We start from the raw sequence: 21287 nt of genomic DNA on the forward strand, positions 1-21287 counted from the left end.
GACTCTCCTTGTGACTGAAGATCACAGCCACAGAGGACACCTCCATTAGCTGAGCAACCTAAGGCAGGGATGCTCTCAGAGCCTCTGTCTCTTCTTCTGTGGGCTGGGAGCGTTGCCTGCCACGTAAGGGTGCCGGGAGTGTGCAGCTCAGCGCTTTGGACATCTCATAGTGACAGGAAAAGGGTTTTGATAGCTGCAAATTTGAAGATGCAAATAAGTTTGTAATTATAAGAGGGGGCAGGAGGGGCCGAGTCAGAAAGAGGAGACGTCGCGATAGAGGCGGAGGTGGGCGTGCGGCTGCCTCATGCGCTGGCAAAGGCAGGGGCTGGACTCTCCCCGGAGCCTCCAGAAAGGGACCAGCCCCGCTACCACCTTGACGTCAGCCCTGACACCCGCTGGGACTTCTGACTGCGGACTTGCGCCGCGGTGCTGTGTTGTTTGAAGCCACAAAGTCTGTGGCGACTTGTTCCGGCCACGAGGCAGGGGTGGTGTGTGCAGGGCCTCGGTGGCCGAGAGGCCGTGGGGAACTCGGCTCTGGCTCCGCGCTGGGCTGGTGCTCCCGGGACAGGGGCCGGCTTCCGCCTTCGATTCTCCTGCCCCTGCCCAGCCCCGTCCGCTCTCTGACGGTCTTAGGTAAATTCATACTCACAAGTTCAACCCTGTTCAGTGGCATGTGGAACATTGGCAGTAACGTGCAGCCGTCTCCTCGGCTTCAGAACGTTTTCATACCCCGAAAGGAGCCCCGTGGGAAACCCCTCCCCAGCCCTGCAGCCCCGGTCCGATTTCCGTCTCCGACTCGCGTGCTCCGGGCATCTCCTATCCGTGGAGTCACACGCGTGCCCTGTGCCTGGCGGCTTTCCATGCTGGCGTGTGTCGGAGCACCGTTCCTTCCTGAGCCTCCGTAACTCCCCACTGTGCGGGCAATTTGCTCATCCGTGTCACTGGGCCGCCTTGGGGTTGTTTCCACCTTTCGGCGACTGACCGGTGCTGCTGAGCCGGGCAGGGGTCGGCGTCAGGCCTCGGTTGGGTGAGAGAAACTGGACGTCTCCCAGCACCCAAGAAATGAAAATATCAGACACACCCACATCAAATCCAAGTACAGCAAAACATTAGAACTAAAATTCCATCGGTGGCTTTAGAGAACACATTCTTCCGTGTCCCCTGTGTGGGGAGCTGGTGACGGGTCCCCCCAGAGCTCCCAGGCACTGGACTTCCCAAGTGTGGTTCCAGTTGGCAGAGGCCGGGCACCCTCATGGGACACAGAGCACAAGGACATGTGGCCCGAGGGGATGCTGGCCTCACTGCCTCGTGTTTTCTCCCTTCAGCACCAGCGAGGCACCGGCCATGGCTCCTCCCGTGGCTGGGAGGTCGCCGGAGCCCAGCTACCTGCTGGGCAGCTCAGGCCATGAGAACGTGCATCCTCCCAGTGGTGACTTCCTCCCCAAACTTTGCCTTCCTGAGTCACCTGAAAGGTGCCAAATACCTCCCTAGGGAGACACCCCAACCGGAGGGGCTGTGGGTGGGTTTGGGGGGACATGCGACCTCCCATGCCCTTGGCAGTTTCTAGGGAGGTGCCCCCACCCCGATTCCCAAGGGGCCCTGGCGAGGTGCAGGGTCAGCGCGCCCATGTCTTGTCCTCCCTGGAAGCCCCGGCCTTCAGATGCAGGGGCGGCACTCCTGTGCCTCCTGGAGTCTTCTCTCTTGGGCACGACGTCCCCAGCTCTCTCCTCTGTCCCCATCTGGTGCTGGCTGGTTAATTCCAGGTAATTGGACTGGCCACGAGAGAGGAGATTTGCATGGCAAGTGGCAATTTTACATGCTTAGCTGGGTTCCTGCCAGCAAGACGGTTTTAATCATCCCGCCTGGTGATATCAAACGTCCTGGCCACCTGTCCTCGGTCCGTCTGCTCGGGGGACAGCGGCCGTGCGACTCCCCAGGCCAGCCTAATTGGAGAGCCCTTTCTTCCTTTCCTTTCATTGCTGTAACGAGGCGGCATCGTTTGCGTAAGCAGTGGGGGGAGCGGCTGGAAGACACCAAGCTCCTTCCCGGGGAGAGGTTGGAAGAGGCCACCTTTGGATGGCTGCGGACAGGCTGGGGTCCGGTCCCCTCCGGCCTGGGCGTGTGGCCAGTCTCCGACGGGTGGGCTCGTGCACGGCCATCACCGAGTCACCAGCCGGCCTGCGCCGTCAGCTGGTGTCCACTCCACAGCCCACGACCCGCCGCTGTGGGCAGCTGCACAAGCCAGGCGGCGGCTGAGTGAGTGACGGCGTCCGGCAGGGCCAGCCCCAGCCTGGCTCGGTCCCCACCTCGAACTCGGGGCCGCTCCTGTTCCGTCTCCCCTGCTGGGGTCGGTGGCTGCCGGAAGCTGGGTTTCTGCTCTTTGGAGAATTCTGTTCTTGGGCCCTCCCTGCCCTGAGCACCCAGGGCGGATGTCAGGGTGCCCCACACGTCGCTCCAGCTTGGAAATCGGGGGGCAGGGAGGGTTTGGCTGGAACTGTTGTCCAGGAGCCCAGTGTGGGGCACGGCCTGTTCTAGCTGCGGCCGGCTCTGAGGCTCCCCTGTGGGCCTCGCCCAGCCCCTCCCCGTCCTGGCCGCCTTCAGGCCCAGGGCTGGCGCCATCCAGCAGAGCCGAGGCCCAGTTCTCTGCTCCAAAGCGACCCAGCCCGCCTTCCTGGTGTGGGAGAGCCAGGGCCACCCTCACACTTGCCGGGAGCCCCTGCCAAGCGGCCTAGTGTCCAAGCACAGGGCAGGCAGCTCGCACCCTCTCGCTGTCCCGGCCCGTCAGCCGGTCGTGTGGACCTGTTGTGCCCTGGGTGCCAGGGGAGACCAGTCACAGGGAGGTGGCAGAGAGCCTGGGTGGGGCTAGAGCCGCTCTGACACGGTGGTCGATGTGCTTCACCAGGCTGTCCCTGGCAGCCATGGAGGCCTGGGCAGCCGCCTGGGTGGGAATGTGCTTGGCTTCCTTGTGGATGGAGGGGCCGGGCAGTGGGCACCCTGGGGACAGGGAGGGCTGGACGGGGCAGCGAGTGGCGGGTCTCTTCTCCTGGGGTTTCCAGCAGGGCAGCGGCTTGTCCAGAACCTGGCCTGGCCCTGCGTGGCCTGTAGGGGCTCCAGAGCCGAGGCTGGGACCACTGAGGGGCCACTGTGGACATGTAGGCGGGAGGCTTGGAGGCTTGGAAGGGGAGCAGCTGGGGGTGCAGGACGAGAGCCAGCGGGGGGTGGGGGCGGCACCCAGGCCCTCTGGAAGGTCAGTCCCCAAGGCCCTGGCCCCAGCCACCTCTGCCCCTTCCTGGCTGGTCTCCTTGGGCAGCTTTCGTCACGTCTCTGGGCCTTCGCGTCTTCTCTGGGACGGAGACAGGCACCCTCATCTGTGGGGTGGTCGTCAGGGCTGGTCGTGGGGGATGTCAGCACGGCCTCCGTCCTGTGTGGTCTTCCGTCCCCCCAGTTTGTGGACGTGGGGAAAGATTGGGTTCCCTGTGTGCCCCTTCAGCTGGGTGGCGTCTGCGGACCCGCTTGGCCAGACTGTCCTGGGACTGCTGGGACGGGCCCCACCTCTGGGCTGTTGTTGGGGCAACGGAGGGCTGACGGGGGAGCCGAGCTGTGCTCTGCTGGGACCGGCCTCCCGGTGGTCTCTGTACCTGGATCGAGTGCCGTCCACACCGTCATCGGCTAGGACTGCCTGCCTCGGGGGGAGGGGTCTTGGGCAGGCTCTGGTTTTGTCATCCCTGCCCCAGAGGGTCCACGGAGGGCAAAGGCCGTGGCCACTGGGCTGACCCCTCGTTTCCCAGCAGATGAGTCCACGGACGTGGGCGGGAGGGAAGGGCACCTCCAGCTGCTGTTTGCCCCCCGACCCCTCCGCAGCTCAGATGGGGGAGGGGCTTGCCTGTGGTTGTACCGTGACCTGCTGATGGCACAGAACCCCCAGCCGGGTCCTCTGTCCCAGCTCCCGAACTTGCTCAAGGAAGATCAGCCTTCTGCCACGTGGCCTTGGCTGCCGTGGCCAGGAGGACACCTGGGGGGCTGGCCGTCAGTAACCGTGTGGGAGCTTGGCGGGGTGCTTTGCAGAGGTGGGACTGCGTGGAGGCCGCACCCCGGCCTGCAGGTCGACACTTTGGAGATGCCATGCCACTGTCGGGACCGTGCAGGCGGTGGCCCTGGGAAGCCCCCGCCAGCTGGGCACCGCCCCTGTGCAGAGCCCTGTCTCAGAGCCCCCCGCTCCCCGATGGCCGTGACCTAAGCGTCCGTCTGGGCAGGGCCCAGGCAGGAGGTTTCCTGCGAAGCCTGGGCAGGTGCCCCGGGGAGAGGCCTGGTGTGGGACAGCAGGGGGGCTGCGGGGGTCTGGCCCGCTCCCGGGGTCCTTTCCCTCCAAGCTGCTGCCTGCCAGAGGCTCCCGTACAAGGACTGTGTTGGAAAATAAGAAATAACATGTTAAGCTTTACAGCCGCTGAGAAGTCACGTTCCAATGTAATCAGCGATTCCGGCCCTCCCTCCCCCAGGCACAGGGGGGCAGTCAGCTGACCACTCTTCCCTGCCTGTGAGGTCGCAGTCTCTTCCCCTCCCCGCTTGCTGGGGTTCGGGAAACAAGGGCACAAACAGCCTTGCTGGGATTTGAGGGTCACTTGGGGTTTCTTCTCCGGGGACTCCGGTGTGTGCGCGATCTCCCCCAGTGGCCTCGGAGCTGGCTGCACCCACCTCTGCTGGACCTGCCTTGGCGGATGTCAAGGGTCACTGCCCCCATCTTCCAAGCCCCCACTGACTTTGGTTTAAGGTCCTGGTGGCCACACCTGGCCAGCCTATCGGCCACCATGCTTCAGCCCCCATCAGCCTCCTGCCCCACCTGGCACTTGCGTCTCCATGCGCCTCCACCCCAGCTGCACCAAGCCCTCATGTCCCCTCTTGCCCGGCTGCCCCTCAGCCCCTAAATCATGACCGTGCCCACCATCCGCCATCACCTTGCCTTGCAGGTGGTGGTTTTGTCCCCATCTTACAGATCAGGTAGTTGAGGCCGGGGGCTTCGGTCGCTTGGTGAGCTCAGGGGCAAGGAAGCTGCATGGCCAGGGTTCCTCCCAGCCTGCCTGACACGAGGCTGGGACTCTGAACTCAGAGTTAGACTCTGCTCTGCAGGCCAGCTCCCCTGCCACCTCCTGCGGGAAGCCCTCCCCACTTTCCCCAGGCCCGGGCTGCCTTTGTGCCCAAGTGGTCCCCATGCTCCCTGCATCCCTCAGCCCAGGCTCCATGGCGGTGAAGCCATGCTCCTCTCTGATGCGGGCGTACCTGAGCCGGGGTGGCCGTGGGTGGGGAGCCACAGCCTGCGCTCCCCTTCTGGACTGGATGGGGTGGTGCTCTGAGGAGTGAAACACGACCTGCTGGCCTGTTTTGACCGCTGGGCTATTTCGCGGTAGGCCGTTTTCAGCAAGCAAGACCTGGTGCTTCAAGGCCTCTGCGCCAATTAGAAGGCAGCGCCCCAGGTGACGCTCAATAATTGAACAGGCCTGTGGGGGCCTCCAGGCTGCGGTTCTTGACGTGCCTTTAACGTTTGCCTGGGCCTGGGGTCCACGGCCCTGCCTCCCACGCCAGCCGCCTCCTCCCCGGCCCCTCACCCCTGGGTGAGATACAGCTGAGCCTGGTCGTGTCCCGGTGCCAGGCCCTCCGCAGCCCGATTCTGAGGCTGGTCACAGAATAGGAAACTGAGGCACAGCCAGGTCCCCACAGGCAGTGTCAGCACTGGGAGCTGAAGCCGTGTGGTCTCCCAGGCACAGGCGACGGTGGCCAACCTGTTCTGCACTCACCACTGAGGGTCCGGCATTCTGTGAAATCCCCCAGTCCCAGGCTACCCTGGGCAGCTGGTCACTCCATGCAGGACACGTCCTGGGGCCGGGCACACCCAGGCCTCTGAGGCCGAGGGCGCTCCCTCAGGGCCCTGAGCTGGCCTCGCCCTCCGGGATGTAGACGCAGTCCTTGGAGGTCGTGCTGGGGCTGCTCCCCTGTGGGCGGATCCCACCTCCTCCTCCCTGCGGCCCAGTAAAGAATGCAGGAGTTTGGGCTGTCTCAGGCCCTGGATCACTGTCACCTGACGGGACACGCCAATACCGTGTGTGCTGCCCACACCCTGCATGCCGACGGTGCATACCGCCAGGGTGCATGCCACCAGGGTGCGTGCCGCCAGGGTGCATGCCGCCAGGGTGCGTACCACCAGGGTGCGTGCCGCCAGGGTGCGTGCCGCCAGGGTGCGTGCCGCCAGGGTGCGTGCCGACGGTGCGTGCCGCCAGGGTGCGTGCCGCCAGGGTGTGTGCCGCCAGGGTGCGTGCCGCCAGGGTGCGTGCCGACGGTGCGTGCCGCCAGGGTGCGTGCCGCCAGGGTGCGTACCGCCAGGGTGCGTGCCGACAGGGTGTGTGCCGCCAGGGTGCGTGCCGCCAGGGTGCGTGCCGACAGGGTGTGTGCCGCCAGAGTGCGTGCCACCAGGGTGCATGCCGACGGTGCGTGCCGCCAGGGTGCGTGCCACCAGGGTGCATGCCGACGGTGCGTGCCGCCAGGGTGCATGCCGCCAGGGTGCATGCCGACAGGGTGCGTGCCGCCAGGGTGCGTGCCACCAGGGTGCGTGCCGCCAGGGTGCGTGCCGACAGGGTGCGTGCCACCAGGGTGCATGCCACCAGGGTGTGTACCGCCAGGGTGCATGCCGACAGGGTGTGTACTGACAGTGTGTACCGCCAGGGTGTGTGCCGCCAGGGTGCATGCCGACAGGGTGTGTACCGCCAGGGTGCGTGCCACCAGGGTGCATGCCGACAGGGTGTGTACCGCCAGGGTGTGTGCCGCCAGGGTGCGTGCCGCCAGGGTGCGTGCCACCAGGGTGCATGCCGACGGTGCGTGCCGCCAGGGTGCGTGCCACCAGGGTGCATGCCGCCAGGGTGCATGCCGACAGGGTGTGTACTGACAGTGTGTACCGCCAGGGTGCGTGCCACCAGGGTGCGTGCCGCCAGGGTGCATGCCGACAGGGTGTGTACTGACAGTGTGTACCGCCAGGGTGTGTGCCGCCAGGGTGCATGCCAGGGTGTGTACCGACGGTGTGTACCGCCAGGGTGTGTGCCGCCAGGGTGCATGCCGCCAGGGTGTGAACTGACAGGGTGCATGCCGCCAGGATGTGTACTGACAGTGTGTGCTGCCAGGGTGTGTACTGCCAGGGTGCATGCCGACAGGGTGTGTACTGACAGTGTGTACCGCCAGGGTGCGTGCCACCAGGGTGCGTACCGCCAGGGTGCGTGCCGCCAGGGTGCATGCCAACAGGGTGCATACCGCCAGGGTGCGTACCGCCAGGGTGCGTGCCGCCAGGGTGCGTGCCGCCAGGGTGTGTACCGACGGTGTGTACCGCCAGGGTGCATGCTGTCAGGGCGGGGACAGCGCACACTGTGTCCCAGATTCTCTGCGCCATGAGCCATGCGCTGACCTCCTGGAATCCCAGCGTTTGTTTCAGGGCTGCAAGGCCCCCCATGGGGTGGGTCGGAGGCTGTGACCCACCTGAGGAGGGCAGGGCCGGAAGGTGCGCCTGGGGGCAGAGGGTACTTTCCAGTTGTGACGAAACCCAGGGTGGAAGTGGGGAGAGAGAGCTGCGCTGCCGCAGGCAGGTGCTCGCCAGGTGGTGGGACTCAGCAGGGCCTTGGGTGGGGCGTCTCACTCGCTCTTAACAATTGCTCCACCGACCCCCATTCTACTGTTGGGGAAACTGAGGGCCAGAGGCCGGCAGATCCATTACCTGCAGAAGCCCTGCTCTTAGCTCTTCCTACAGGGACTCCCCGAAAGCGAGCGCGATTGAGGCGGTGGGGTCTCTTTGTCCCGGTTTCTCCCCATGTGTACTTTCCGGGGTGTGGGGCGGGGGCAGAGCCTGCGGGGCAGCGTCTTGGCCCTGGGCAGCGCCGCTTGCAGACGGCGGCTCAGGGATGGGCCGTGCACCTGCCAGGCGGGTTTGCTTTCTCAGAGGTGCGAGGGGTTCCCTGCTCGGAGGTGGAGGAACCCCCGGGAAGGCAGGCCCGGGAGCGGCCACGTAGCCGTGTGCGGTGGAGGGCTGGGTTAGACTGAACAGTGCAGGGGAGGCGCCGCCAGGTGGGGGTGCACAGGCCCAGCACCCCACCCTGAGCTGGTTTTGAGGTGCGTGGAAAGAATTGGGGGTGGGCATAGTTCAGGTGGCCGAGGGTTCCCTCCCAGGAGCTGCTGCCGCAGGGAATCTTAGCTGGAGGCTGACAAGCGGATCATGTTTTCCATCTAACCCCACTTTCGAGGTCCCACAGCCGTCACCGAAGCACAGCCAGAGGTGAAGCCACCTGGCCCTCCCCCTAGGGCACAGACACCCGACTCTGCCTTGGAAGGAGGGCGGCTGTGTGTAGGGTCTTCTCTTTGGCTACTTTGGTCTTTGTTTTAAAAACCAAACCTGGCTGCCGGCTCCGTGGGGCCTTCCCAACCAGCAAGCCCAGGCCGCCCTCCATCCACTGAGGTCCTGAGGGTCCAGCCAGGGTGGGCCTGGGCTCGAGGACCCCTGGGGCGTCTGGTGGGCACCTCCTTCCAGGTCACGGGGCCTGTCCCTGTGCCCCTGCAGGCAGAGTCGCACACGGGGGCACTGTGCAGTGGCCGTGCCTGACTTGCCTGACTCAGAGCTGGATCCGAGCTGCTCCTTCTCCCCAGACCAGTGTAGACGCGGCCGAAGGCCAGCTCCGAGCAGGTCCTCAGTGAACACCTGAGGAAGGAAGGAGAATGGGGACGTTCAGATGCTGGAATTGTGCTTCCTCGGTTCCTTCTTCGGGGTTTGGGTCCAGGCACCCCCGTCGGGTGTCCTGATGTCAGGTCTTCCTCCTCTGGCCCTGGGCTGGGCTGTGACTGTGCCGCCCAGAGCTGGGCTCACCGGGGAGAGGTGCTGGGGGGAAGGAAGCTGGGGGGCACGCAGACCACTCAGGGGGGTGCTGCTGCCAGGCTGGCCGGGAATTGCTCTGCACTTGGCACTCGGCGCTTCTCTGCTTCCTGTGCAGGTGTCCGCGCAGTCCCCTCGCGGTGCAGGGCAGGCGGCTTCCCAGAAGCTGCACGAGGAGCCGTGTGCTCAGGAAGGTTCTGCAGAATGAGGGGCACACAGCCCGCGCCCGGCTCTGGGGTGACCGCGGGACGGTCTGCGCTGCGCAGTTCAGCCTTCCCTGCTTCTGTCCCCTCCTGACAAGCAGGTGGGCCGCACGGCTCGGCGTCTGGTCTGGGTGTCCTGTTGAGCCGGGGAAGGGGAAATTGAGGATCGTGCAGGATGGAACATCGGCCGGTGCCTGAAGATACGATGTTGCCAGGTGACCAGAGCCCCAGCCGGCCTCGCCTGCTCCTGGGCCTTATGTCACAGCTGGGACGTGGCCCCAGAAGCTGCTCAGACACTCTGTGCGAGGTGTCTCTCCACTGTGAGGTCAAAGTCAGTCTATAAAGTTGCCGCTGAGGGGTGACTCGAATCCTGTGTGGTTCTCGTGAGCTCTCCCTGGGAATGTGTCCTCCTAGCTAATTTGGGGCCGCCGTTTCAGGAGGAAGCGGTTGGAGACTATCTGACGTCCACCCACCTGTCCACCCATCCATACACCTGCAATCCAGTCACCGCCCACCCACCCACTCGTTCTCCATCCATCCCCTCAGCCATCTGTCAACCCCCAAATCCAGCCACTCTCCCACCCGCCTGCCCTCTCAGACACCCGTCCCTCCATGCACCCACGATCCAACCCCTGGCACCCAGCTTCTGTCTGCCCACCCGCCCGCCTGTGCCCTCCTAGTGCCAGGTGCTGCGCCAGGCAGAGGCGGACCCAGGCTGGGACAGTGGCGAGTCTTCCCACCCCGGGGGGGGGGCTTGAACTGCGCCTTGAAGGATGCCAGGGCCTGGGGAGTGGGGGAGGGCAGAGCAGGTGCAGGGGCTGTGGAAGGAGACGGGGGCCTGGCGAGCCCACCCGCCACACTCCTCCCCCATCTTGGAGCAGCCCCAGCAGCCGGGCTCTGAGGCCCCCAGGTCCCCGCAGGCGCCCCCTCCCCTGCGCTCCCCTCCTGGCATAAATTGATGGGATTTGCAGCTCGGTTCCCAGGGGATTTGTGGCCCCGAATAGGGCTGTTGGAATAGAGTGGAGAAGATTTCACGGGCAGCAGTGTGATTCTCCTGCTTTAACGTTCCTGCTCCATCCCCGATGGGGCGGCAGGTGGAGGGGGTGTCGAGGGCTGAGCCAGACCCGGGAAGGGAAACCCAGGAACATCCTATGTGCAGGTCAGGTCTTTAAGAAAAGAGATAGAACATTTAAAAATTACTGTTGTGTCTTGTGTTAGTGGGCACCAAGTTCCTGTTAGGAAATAAGACGCTGAAGTAGTTTGGGCGTGGGGCTCCTGGGGTCTGGTGAGGCATCGGGCAGTTTCCTGGGCTGTAGAGGTCGGCACTGGAAATGACAGGCTTGGACACAGGCTGCTGCCAGGAAGCCACGGGGGTCCTGGACCAGTGATCTGCTGGCTCTGCCTGGGGACCTCAGACCTAAGGCCCAGGGTCCCTGCAGGCCTGTGACAGAGCCAGGCGAGACCCAGGCCTCCAGCTCCAGCTCAGGTCCCCCCCAGCCCCCTTCCCCACAGAGCAGAGCCCCCAGCCTCACTGGCGGAGGCTGCCAGGCAGCGGGCTTCCTCCCCCGCTGACCCGCCAGGCTGAGCAAATGTCAGCCCCACCCCAGGCAAGGAAGAAACCCCAGCTGGGGTCTCCTGCCAGACCCTCAGTGGCAGGTTTCCCGCCAGAGCACACGCCGAGGCTGCAGGGAGTGTTTGGTTCAATCACAGGGGCCTTTCCCTCCTCCGGAGATGGGTCGCTCTGGCCCCCGGCTTTTGTACCAGCTTGTGCCCTGGTCCCGCCTGTGCCCCCCGCCTCCCCCAGGCTGGCCCTCGGCATCTCGGGCTCCGAGTGGCTGGCGAGTGGCCTGTCCACCCGGGGCCGCACCCGTCTGTGCAGAGGACAGTGCGGGGCGATGCTTCGGTGGGGTGGGGACTGCTCCCTTGTACCCTTCCAGGTTCTTTGCCAGTTTACAAATTGAATTGACGTAAGACAGATGAGCAGGAGAAAACAATTTTAATTATGCACATCTGCACGGGAGCGCCACAGAAATGAGACTCACGGAAAGGGCCAGGTGGAAGTTTATATGTTATGTGTGTGTGTGTGTGTGTGTGTGTATGTATATTATATATATATAATATATATATATGGATGGACCATCCTGAGCTGCAGGAAGGCCAGGGAGCGTCGGCGGCAGGGGGTGGGGAGAGCACCACCATGCTCCTCTGGGGCGTCCCCCTGGGACTCCTGCTCCCTGGGCTCCTTTCCTAGGGAACGGGGCAGGTCCTTGCTGGGGGCCCCTGCCTCGGCGTCCCAGAAGCCGCCCTTCCCTCTGGAACCCCCTCCGCCGCCTCCCCTGCGGCGACTGGTCTGGCAGCCTGCCCCCTGCGCCACACCACGAGCTGCCCAGGGAGCCCCTCATCCTTGTTTCCAGAGTCCCCCAAAGTGTGAGCGAAGTGGAAGGTGAAGGCAGAGCTGTCAGCGGGGAGGAAGCTTTCTGCGTCCCCTGGGCCCGGAGCCGGAGCAACGTCCCTACCCAGGGGAGCTGGCGGGGTCCCCCCTCTCAGGCACCCGCACCTGTTTCCTTCAAGAGAGCAGACGACGGCCTGTCTGCTCCTGGCAGGGCTTTGTGGCGGGTCCCAGGCGGGGCCCCACCGGGGTGGCAGTGCCGTGGGATCCGCTCACATCTCTCTCTCTCTCTATCCCCTGCAGGCCTTTTCCCTCTGAGGAGACCACAGAGAATGACGATGACGTCTATCGCAGCCTGGAGGAGCTGGCCGAGTAAGAGGCAGGGGCAGGTGGGGGGAGGCGGAGGAAAGAAGGACGGGAAGTTTCTTACAGTGTCCAGGAGTCAGGAGAAAACTTGGTGGCCACATTGGCACTGGGGGTGGGGTCGCTCAGGTGCGGGGGGTCCAGAGCCCCCAGCCTGGCTGCGGAGGCTGCATGGGCGAGGGCTGGAGCTGGCGTTTCCAGCAGAGGCCCCAGAGCACAGGCTGAGAGCAGAGGGGTCTGTGGGGTCTGGGTTGTGTCGGGGCCCCAGGTGGGCCCTGCTGCGTGTCCTTCCTTCCCCGAGCTGAGGGGACACACGCTGCCTGGGCGTGGCCTGTGGGGCCCGCTGCTGGGGGCCGGGCAGGGGGCATGGGGAGGGGGCCAGCCTGAGCGGTCACGCTGCCCCTGCCCTCCTGGGCGTCCGGCTGCGGGCGGCTGCCCCTGTCTGAGGCGGCATGTTTCCTCGTCCTGGATAAAGCGCGTGTTCCTACTGGGAAGACTCTTGCTGTATTTCTTTCCCTTCATCTCAGAGCAGAGGCCGAGGATGAGAATCACAAAAGAATACGTATGAGGGCATTTACTGAGCGCCTGAGGGGATGTTGGCTGCCTTGTCACTCAAGCTCACACCCGGGTTGCCTCTAGAGGGTGAGGCCCAGGAAAATGCTTTCTGCAAGACCCCTGTCTATATAAACAAGTCATCCAGAAATCAGCATGTCAGCACCATGCTGGTGGCCCGTCTCCGGCAATTCTGTGAAAGAAAGTCCTCGCCTGTCTTCCTGAAACTGGGCTGGCCGTGGGGCCCTGGGCCCCTGGGCCCACCCATTGCTGGGAGCCCTGGGACAGCCGGCTGACTGGTGCGGGTGAGAGGCTGTGAGCAGTGGAAGGGGCCAGACGGACCCGGGGCCTGGAGTGCCCCTTGATGCCGCTGCCGCCCTGACCAGTCCTGGGAGTCAGAGAGAGACTTAGAACAGTCCAACAAAAGGCTCCGGCCACCCCGGCACACGGGGCCTCCTCAGGCTGGGCAAGGCTGCCTGCTCCACCCTGTAAGGGGCGAGGAGACTGAGGCTCAGAGAGCTCAGGGGTCCGGCTGGTCACACAGCAGAGGGAGGTCCCCAGGGGTGAGGACCCAGCCCTGGGCCGAGACTGCAGCCACCTTGCTCGCTGAGCTCAGGGTTGGAGCTGCCCCCGCCCGGCATCCTCCGCCTTGGAAACCCTCTCACCTGCCCCACTCACAGCCTCCCACTCTGGAAGCCTCTTGCACCCTGCCCCGGCTGGCACCCCCAGTGCGTACACTCCTGTTTGGCCTTTCGGCCGTCCAAGGGGTGCACTGTGATTAGGGGTTAAGCGTCTCCCGCAGACAGAGGGTCAGACGCTGTGTCTTCGTCATGTCCCTCCCGCCCTGGTCCCACGCCTCATGCAGGAGGTGGAACGGCAGCACCCAAGTCACAGGACAGCCACGGCGAGCGTCTCACGTGCCTTTGCGGGGCCGGGCACTGCAGGGGCTTCATCTCGTGGCCTCCCTCCCCTCGCAGTTGCTCTGGGAGGTCTGCTCTGTGGTTGTCCTGGGTTTACAGATAAGGAAACTGAGGCCCAGAGAGGGGACACCCCTGGCCCACGTCTCAGCTGGTCAGCGGCAGAGCCGTGACTGTACCCCAGGTCTGTGCCCAACCTCGCACCGCGCAGAGCTGCTGCGCCTCAGGCCAGTGCGGGCGCCGAGCTTCCCACCTGCCGTTTCTCCTAAATCACCGGCCTGAGGCCGGGGCTCTGCGTCCTCCGGAAACGTCCACAGGCTGGGCCTCGTGCAGCCAGGGCCTGGCGTGAGACTCCTCCGGGCGGGGGCCTGGCGGGCGCGTGGCTTCGCACAGGCCAGTGATCTCGGGGAGCCGGCGAGTTCCCGACGGCCGCAGTCACTGCAGATGCCGCTCATAGATCAGGGATGGGGAGTGAATTTGAATCTTTAACTTGCAGTTTGGCCCCAGTGGCTCCAGTGTAATAAATTTTTCATGCTTTTGTGTTTCCCCTTCCCCTCTCACTGCAAGCAGGCTCTGCCGTTGCCCTGCCTCTGCGGACCTGGGCTGGCTGTTCAGCCGTTACGGTGATTTGTGAGACACAAACAGAAAGGCTGTTTCTTACCTGGGCTCTGCTTGGGGAGAGAACTGTGGATTTTCAAGGCTGGAGCTGGGCAACGGCCTAGACCAGAAGCCAGGGCGTGGCCGGGGTGCGGGTGGGGGCTTAGGACGCTGAGGCAGCATGTTCTTTTTCTGCAGCAGAGTCCCCGTGTCTGGGCACAGTCGGCACTTGGTGCAGCCCAGTTGCACGTGCTGTGGCGTGAGCTCTACGGCCACGTGTGGCCCGTGGCCCCTGGACCGGGCAGCACAGACTCGGGTCCACAGCATCCTTCCAGGAGCTGGAGCGGAGTCTCCCTGTGGGAATGAATAATACCAGACTGAAGTTATTTTCTCGAGTGCTCCACACTGGCTTTTGAGAGCATTGAATGATGTATAATCAAATAATAGGAGCAGCTGGTTGAAAAAATTAACACAAAATATTGCCACTTAAAAATGCTTTATCAAGCAAAATAAGCCTGAAAGGAGAGGCTTCTTTTTAAATTGCTCTAATAATCAGGACCTTGCGTTTGCATGATGGCTCTGCCTGGCAGGCGCTGCTCCTCCTCCTGGCTGCGACTCTTGGCAGCCCGGGGTTGGCTGCTGCCCTGGGGGCTCCCGGCCCAGGGGGAGGAGGCAGGTGTGTGCGGGAAGAATGACACGAGAGATAGTTGGCGAGGGGGCAGGGTGGGGCTGGCAGAGCACCGGCGCAGAAAGCCAGGAAGGCTTCTCAGCAGCGGTGACAGCTGGGTTTCGGCGCCCAAGGAGAAGCTTGCTGAAGACGGGGGTGGAGCTCCCCCCTGCAGGAGGAGCAGCCGCTTGAGGGCAGAGCAGGGCCGGGCTGCAGGGCACTCCGGGGTGCCCATCGGAGTCAGCGCTTCTGTTGCCCTGTGCAAGTCTGGCATATCGGGCTTTTTATGGGACACAGCAAGAAATCCGAGTTACGGAAGCTGTCCCGGGGCACGCAGGGAAGACCATAGGAGGCTAAGGGCCCAATCAGAATGCCTCTGCGCCTCCCAGGTGAGGGGGCTTCAGTGAGGGCGAGCACCAGGTGTGCAGGAAAGGTGCTTCGGGGTCAGCCTGTGCTGGCTGCGGAGGGCGGCGGCGCTGGGCTCGGGTCTGCGTGCCCCCGGCACCTGCACTCAGCCACCAGCTGCAGCCTGGGCACAGCAGCCCGAGACACAGTGCTGATTCTTTCTGGCTTCAAGACATGCCCCCTCCGGTGACTCTGGTCTTGAGTCCCGGGCCCCCTGCCCCTCTCCTGGCGCCCCAGCCAGGGGTGCTCAACCCCGGTCACCACTCACCGAGGTCGGGCATGGTCAGCTCCAGTCTGTTGGGGATCTCGGAGGCTCCGGTGGAGAAGGGTGTGGACAGGGCCCCAGGTTCAGTGGGACAAAGCGCAGTGATTACGTATCTTACATGGACGCCCGTGAGGGGTTATGGCCGGCTCGTATCACCCCCACAGAGCCCGGCCGTCCACCTCTGCTCCCCCTCCCGTGGTGCCTGGCAGGTCAGAGACCCCAGTGATTCCTCGGGGAATTGAACGGACAGAAGTCTGAAAGCTCTGCCTGGCCAGGTGACAGGCCCAGGGGGACATGGACGTGGAGACTGGCTTGTTTAGCTGGGCACTTCGTGCCACGCAGCAGGGGGAGGGTGGTGGACGCTGGCCTTTCCCCGTGCTGTGCTGCTAAATGCCTAACAACCGGCTCTGGGTGGGGGTGGGGTAAGGTGCCATGGTTGCAGTTTTCCTGGTGCAAACACTCCTGAGTGGCGTCTCCAGCTGCTCGGCTGTGAGTCCGAGCCGCCCCTGCTGCCCCATCCCCTGCACACCTCCAGGGCGGGGGCTTTCCCCCTCCCGGCGTCTGGGGAGGCGCTTTGGGATTTGGAGCCTTCGTGTTTCTCTGCCTTGGGACCAGGAGCCCGTGGAGGGGTTGCCTGCCCCACATTAGATGGGGTGACTGGGGAACTCACAGCTTCTTGCCCCTGGCCCAGTAACAGCCCTGTTTGTGCCCGGGCTGGGGTGGGAGGCGCTTGGCCTTGGGCGCCAGGGACAGGTGGGTCAAACCCCACCCCATCTGCAGGGTCCCAGCAAGGTACCCCCCACCCCCAGGAGTTTGCTTGTGCTCAGAGCAGGCCCTGCGGCTTCGTAGGGTGCCGCGGGGTTGGAGATGCTGCCTGGGAGGAAGGCGAGGCTCTGGGACGCATCAGGGTTCTGTCTAGAATGGCTTTTCCCCGAGCATCCGGCCCTGAGCATCCTTGCAGCCCTGGAGGGACAGAGGAGACCTCGGGGCAGCTGCCTCCTGAGCGCCAGTGGGGACGGAGGGCCCGGGGCTCTGGGGGCTCTGCGGGCACGAGGCCCAGGGCTGCTTCCTGCTTTCTGCAGCCGGATGCTGGGGCCACCCGGGGCCTGGCTTTGCCTGTGACCTTCTCTTTCCCTCCAGGGCCTCTGCTGCCCAGGTGGTACCTGGGGCTGTTCCCGGAGCACAGGCCAGTGCCCGGTGCCAGCAAAGGCTGGGTCCACGTGAGGCTTCGGTGTGGGGTTCTATGTTGGCTCCCGGCCAGTCGGAGCCCTCTCGGAGCCTCAGTTTTCCCATCTCCGAAATGCGAGCGTCCGCACAGATGATCTGTGGATCCTTCGAGCTTGAAGAATCTGCAGTTTTGTGATTTAGGAGCTGCTTTGCTTAACGCTGATTTCACTTTCCTCAGAGTTGAAGTGATTTTCAGGCTTAAACAAATGTGACGGTGGCGTGGCGGGAGCATAATTTATCCCGGAGTGTGAGCCACGTGCTTTATCGCGTCGTAAAATGACTTTGCAGCTTTAAATGTGTCATGTTGGCATCGCCGGGATAATTTTTTAAGGTGCGTGAAATGCAGACAGAGTTTCCAGTGTGGATGAGGTTTGGCCGCTTCCTTCGCCAGGGGCCTGCGAGGGGCCCGGGTGGGGGCCGCCTGCCGGCAGTGGGACCTGAACGGCTGAGGCCACGCGGTGCGGTGCCCTTTGGCAGCAGGGGACACGAGGAGGAGAGCAAGTCATGCCCCTGACCTTCGCCGCCGGCTGGCCACCATCCTCACAACTTTCACCTCTCCCTGAGAAAGTTTGTTTAAAAACCTAAAAACCCTCCCCGAGTTCACACCCGTTCAGTGCGGGGAGGTCCACATACGTGGAGGACGCCCGTGTGTGGAGCCTGGGTTGGGCTGCGAGAAGCCGTGTTTGGGGACTTCCTGTGTGCACCCCAAGATATTGCGTTTCCAAAGGGGGTGAGTTTGAAAGCAGATTCCATGGAAACAGCCCCATTAAAAATAAACAAACAGGTGCACCCAGCCCTGTGGCTGCCCTGCCCCATCCCTGGGAGGAGCACAAACCAGCCCCACCGTGGTCCGGAAGGTGTCACCCTTCCCAAAGTGGAGTTGTGCACGGCGCCTTGTGACCCCCCCCACCCCCCACCCCCCACGGTCGTGGGAGGAGTTGGGCTGGGGGGAGAGGGGGGGTCCAGCCAGCCCTTGGTGCTGCAAAGCCTACCCCTTGCTCTGTGGTCCTGCTCGAGGGCCCTGGTTCTGGGCTTCGCAAGGCGGGTGATGGCTTGGGACAAAAAGGCCTTTGCTGTCCCATGGTCCTTCGACAGGGACACCTCTGGCTGGACCGGGCAGGAGCTGCCTCTCTGGCCGTTGGCACCTCTGTCATGGAGCAAACCCTTTGACACTGCGTGCTCGGCCCTGGCCTGGGCCCCTCCATGGCAGCAAGTGGTTTCCTCGAACACTGTCGGGTCTCTTGGTCCCCAGCGTGTCCTCTGTGAGCCTGGCCCGCCGTGGGGCTGACGGAATAGAATGAACTACATGCTTGGAGCTCCTCCGCCAGACGCTTCCAGCCGCACACGCTGAGCCCGGCAGGCGGGTCCTAGAGCCTTGTCACCTGTCAGGAAGGGGACGGGGCTCTGAGAGTGAAGACACCGCTCAGGGCCATACCGCAGGCAGGGGCCGCGCTACAGCCGCCCCCATCCGCCTCTCGGAGAGCCAGGGCGTAACCACCCTCCCCGACCCCAGGGGTGCCACGGCAGCACGGTCGGCAAATGTCACAGCCCTGTCGGGGCCTCTGCGGCTGTCACTCTTCCGGCTCCTCCACCCGCACATGTTATCCAGGCTGCGTCCGCTGGTCTTGGTGGCACTTCTGTCCCTGCCGGGCCGGAGCTGTGGGACGGCAGCCTTGCGCCCTGCTCCCCGTGCCCCGGCCCCCGCCCTGCCTTGCTGGTACTCTGGCCCCAGCGGGGGCCTCGGCTGTCTCGGAAGGCCCCGGGTGGGGTTCGGGGACCTCGAAACCTGCTCCCCAGCCCAGCACCGCAGGAAAGGCCTGGTTTGCTCATTCTCGGTGCTGGGGTGATGCCGAGCGCACCCCGTTACCACTCTGCCCTGGCTGAGTGCTCACATGTGTGCCGGCCGGCACGTACCGCAGGGGTCTCCACGGGTGTTCGTGTTTAATCCCTGGTTACATTTGGGTCTGTCCGGGACCAAGGCGGTCACAGCCATTCTCTGGTCTCAGCCAGTGGCTCTGCGGGGGAGGCAGCCGGCAGGGAAGGGGCGTTTGGAAGACGTGCACATTCATCTCGGCATTTTCCGGAAGGGCGCAGGCACCCCCGGGCCGTGGCCAGGAGAGGGTCCCTCCACGTCACTCTCCTGATGCTCCTCGGGAAGCCCAAGAAGACACAGACTTGGCCTTTTTGACGTTATTTTCCGCATACTCAGCACAGACCTGCCAGCGGTGGCGCTGAAGAAACACTACTTTAGACGCTGGGTCCTGCGGCGAAGGTCCTGTCACTTACGGTCCGTCTACGCCGACTGCCCAGCTCCTGTTCATCCCACAAAACCCAGCCCCGTCCCCAGCTGCTTCTCCCAGGCTGAATAAAGTGCACCTTGCCCAGGTGCTCAGGGAGCAGCCAGGAGGGTCCTTGTTGCCAGATTTCACTGCCCTGCATTTGTTTCTCACTCCCCAGGTGGTCTCACCACAGGGTTGTTCTCAGGGCACCCCACAGGGACAGGGGACTTGACCTGGGCCCGCACACTGTGTGGGAGGGCGTGCCCGGAGGGTGGGAGGTCCTGAGAGTTGTCACAATTCTTGGACTGAAGGGTCCAAGCCAGGGTTCACCAGTCCCCCTTTTGGGGCATCACCTCTGCCCTCACACCACAAGCAGCCCCCAATTTGCAGTGGAGCAAATTAAGGCTCAGAGAGGTTAAGTGACTCGCTGGGGTCACACAGCGTGCTTCATATGGCAGAGGAGGGATTGGAACCATGGGCCCAGCCCTTGTGACCCAGCCCTGGGCGCTACTGCTGTTTGGTTCCTGAATGTTTTAGACGGTGAGAGGCTTTTCCACTGCTTAAAATCCCCAGAAAAGAGGGAGTCGTGGCCGGGAGGGCACAGGGTCCTGTCCCGCTGTGCCTGTAAATGGCTCTGTGACCCTGGATGACAAGCCTGGTTTGTCCCGCCTGGAGGAAAGCAGGGCCTCCCCCGCAGGCGGTGGTTGGGGTCTGCCGGGGGTGTGTGAGGCTGAGCTCCCGGGCGTGGGAAGGGCCTGTGTGTCCATCTGTCCACGTGCAGGGCCTTGGATGCCCTCTCTGTGCCACTGCGCCCCAGGCCCCTGGAGACAGACCCCAGCGCGGGGCGGACCAAGGTCAAGACATGCCTGACGTGGTCTCCTAGTAACGAGTCCGTGGCAGCTGGTGGCCTCCTTGCCAGCGTCAAGACAGCCGGGCCAGAGCAGCGCATCGAGCCTGTCAGCAGCGATGCTTTATGTCCCCGTAAACATAGGCTCGCCAGAGGCAGAGAACAGAGTTGTTCGTGTCTCTTTGATTCTCGGTGGGCGGCGGGGCACGGGCCTCCCTGCACAGCTGCCGTTCTGCAACAAAACCGGGCAGGCGAGGCTGCCAGGCCCGGGGGGCCGCGGGTCTCGGGCAGGAGGGGAAGGTGACGGGTTTTGTCATCTCTGGAGGGCAGCAGGCGTGCCCGGGGCCCCTCCTGGAAGATTTCAGGCTATTGTGAGGACAGAAATAATGGCTGGGATTTAGCATCTGTCGGCGCAGCTGACTGCCGGGAAGCGGCAGGCGCGGGAGGATGAGACGCAGCAGGAAGGGGGGGCGTCCTGTCCCGGGTCGGCCGGAGCTGGGGGAGCAGGGCTGCAGCCCCTCCCTGGCCTGAGCCCGGCCGTGGAGGCCCGTCTGGCTCTGGGGTCCGCGTGCCTGCCTGGGTCTGCGCGCGTTCACACCGTCTCAGGCTTTCTCCTGTGCCATGGACAGAGGACGGCCTCGGAACCCACGAAGGCCACTCAGCTGAGCGGTGACCGCGTCGGCACGGGCTCTCCCGGCTTCTAGCGTCCTAGGCTTCTGTGCCATTTTCAGCGCTGGCCACGCCTGCTGACTGAGTGTGGCCGTGCTAAGTGTCGCCTCATTGAACAAGCCTCTCTCCCTCCAGGGTGGGCCACGGGCCCCACTCACGGAGCACCTGCTGCCATCAGGCCTGTGCCGGTCATTCACACGGTGGCGGCTCCTTGCGGCCATCCCTCTGCAGATGGGGAAACCGAGGCTCAGGTTACTCTGCCCCAGTTACAGAGCCAGAAACTAGAGGGGCTGAGAACCAGCTCAGGCTCGCCCGGCTGCCCCCCAAGTCCCACCGGTGGGAGAGCCATCGTGCCCCGCCCGTCCCGGAGGCGATGGGAGCGCCCAGCGCTGTGGTCCAGCCCCTGGCGTGGCGGGACGTGGAGTTTTTCTGTGAAGTGCAGCCTCTGATCACGTGGAACCTCCTCACACCTTTGTCTCCCTGAGACACTGGTTTGCAAAGGATCAGGGTGCAGTCGGAGTAGCCCGACAGAACCAGGGTGCGATGGGATTGTGCCTCGGTGACTCACAGGCACGTTCCCACTTGGTGGAGCCTCGGGGCGCTTTTCATGGACTGTGGGGTGGGGGTGGGCTGGGGCAGGGTCTGCGGGGGAGTGTGACAGCCTGGCCTGTGCCCTAGGGGATTGTGTGCAGGGGCCCTTGGGCTGGTTCCGGTTCCATGTGCCGGGTCCTAGCAGGTTCTCTTGCAGCTCCCGTCTCCAGAGCAGGCAGCGGCCAGGACCCTCCCACCATCGGACCCCCCTCCCCCATCACTGCCCTGCACTCCCGGGACACTTCAGACCCCTCCGTGGGCCTCGTCATGCACCCTTCCCCCACCCAGCACCTGCGTCTTCCTCGCGGCGACAGCCCTGGACGGCAGATGCTGTGGGCCCAGCTGGTCCTGACATAAGCGAATCTGTTTGCCCAGATGACTGAGACGTGTAATGTGTCACCTCTCTGTTGAAGACGTTCGATT

The 21287-nt window shown here is 64.0% G+C and overlaps 1 protein-coding gene across 3 annotated transcripts in view; it reads left to right on the forward strand.

The window, feature by feature from the left end:
- Window positions 1-21287, forward strand: part of VAV2 (vav guanine nucleotide exchange factor 2) — a 150471-nt gene that overhangs the window by 84362 nt on the left and 44822 nt on the right. For all 3 annotated transcript variants that reach the window (XM_069477064.1, XM_069477063.1, XM_069477065.1), the window contains exon 4: window positions 11789-11857. In XM_069477064.1, the coding sequence (XP_069333165.1) occupies window positions 11789-11857 (69 nt within the window). The remainder of the gene's footprint in view (window positions 1-11788; window positions 11858-21287) is intronic.

Source organism: Eulemur rufifrons, chromosome 7 (assembly GCF_041146395.1).
Source record: "Eulemur rufifrons isolate Redbay chromosome 7, OSU_ERuf_1, whole genome shotgun sequence".
Lineage (NCBI taxonomy): Eukaryota > Metazoa > Chordata > Mammalia > Primates > Lemuridae > Eulemur > Eulemur rufifrons.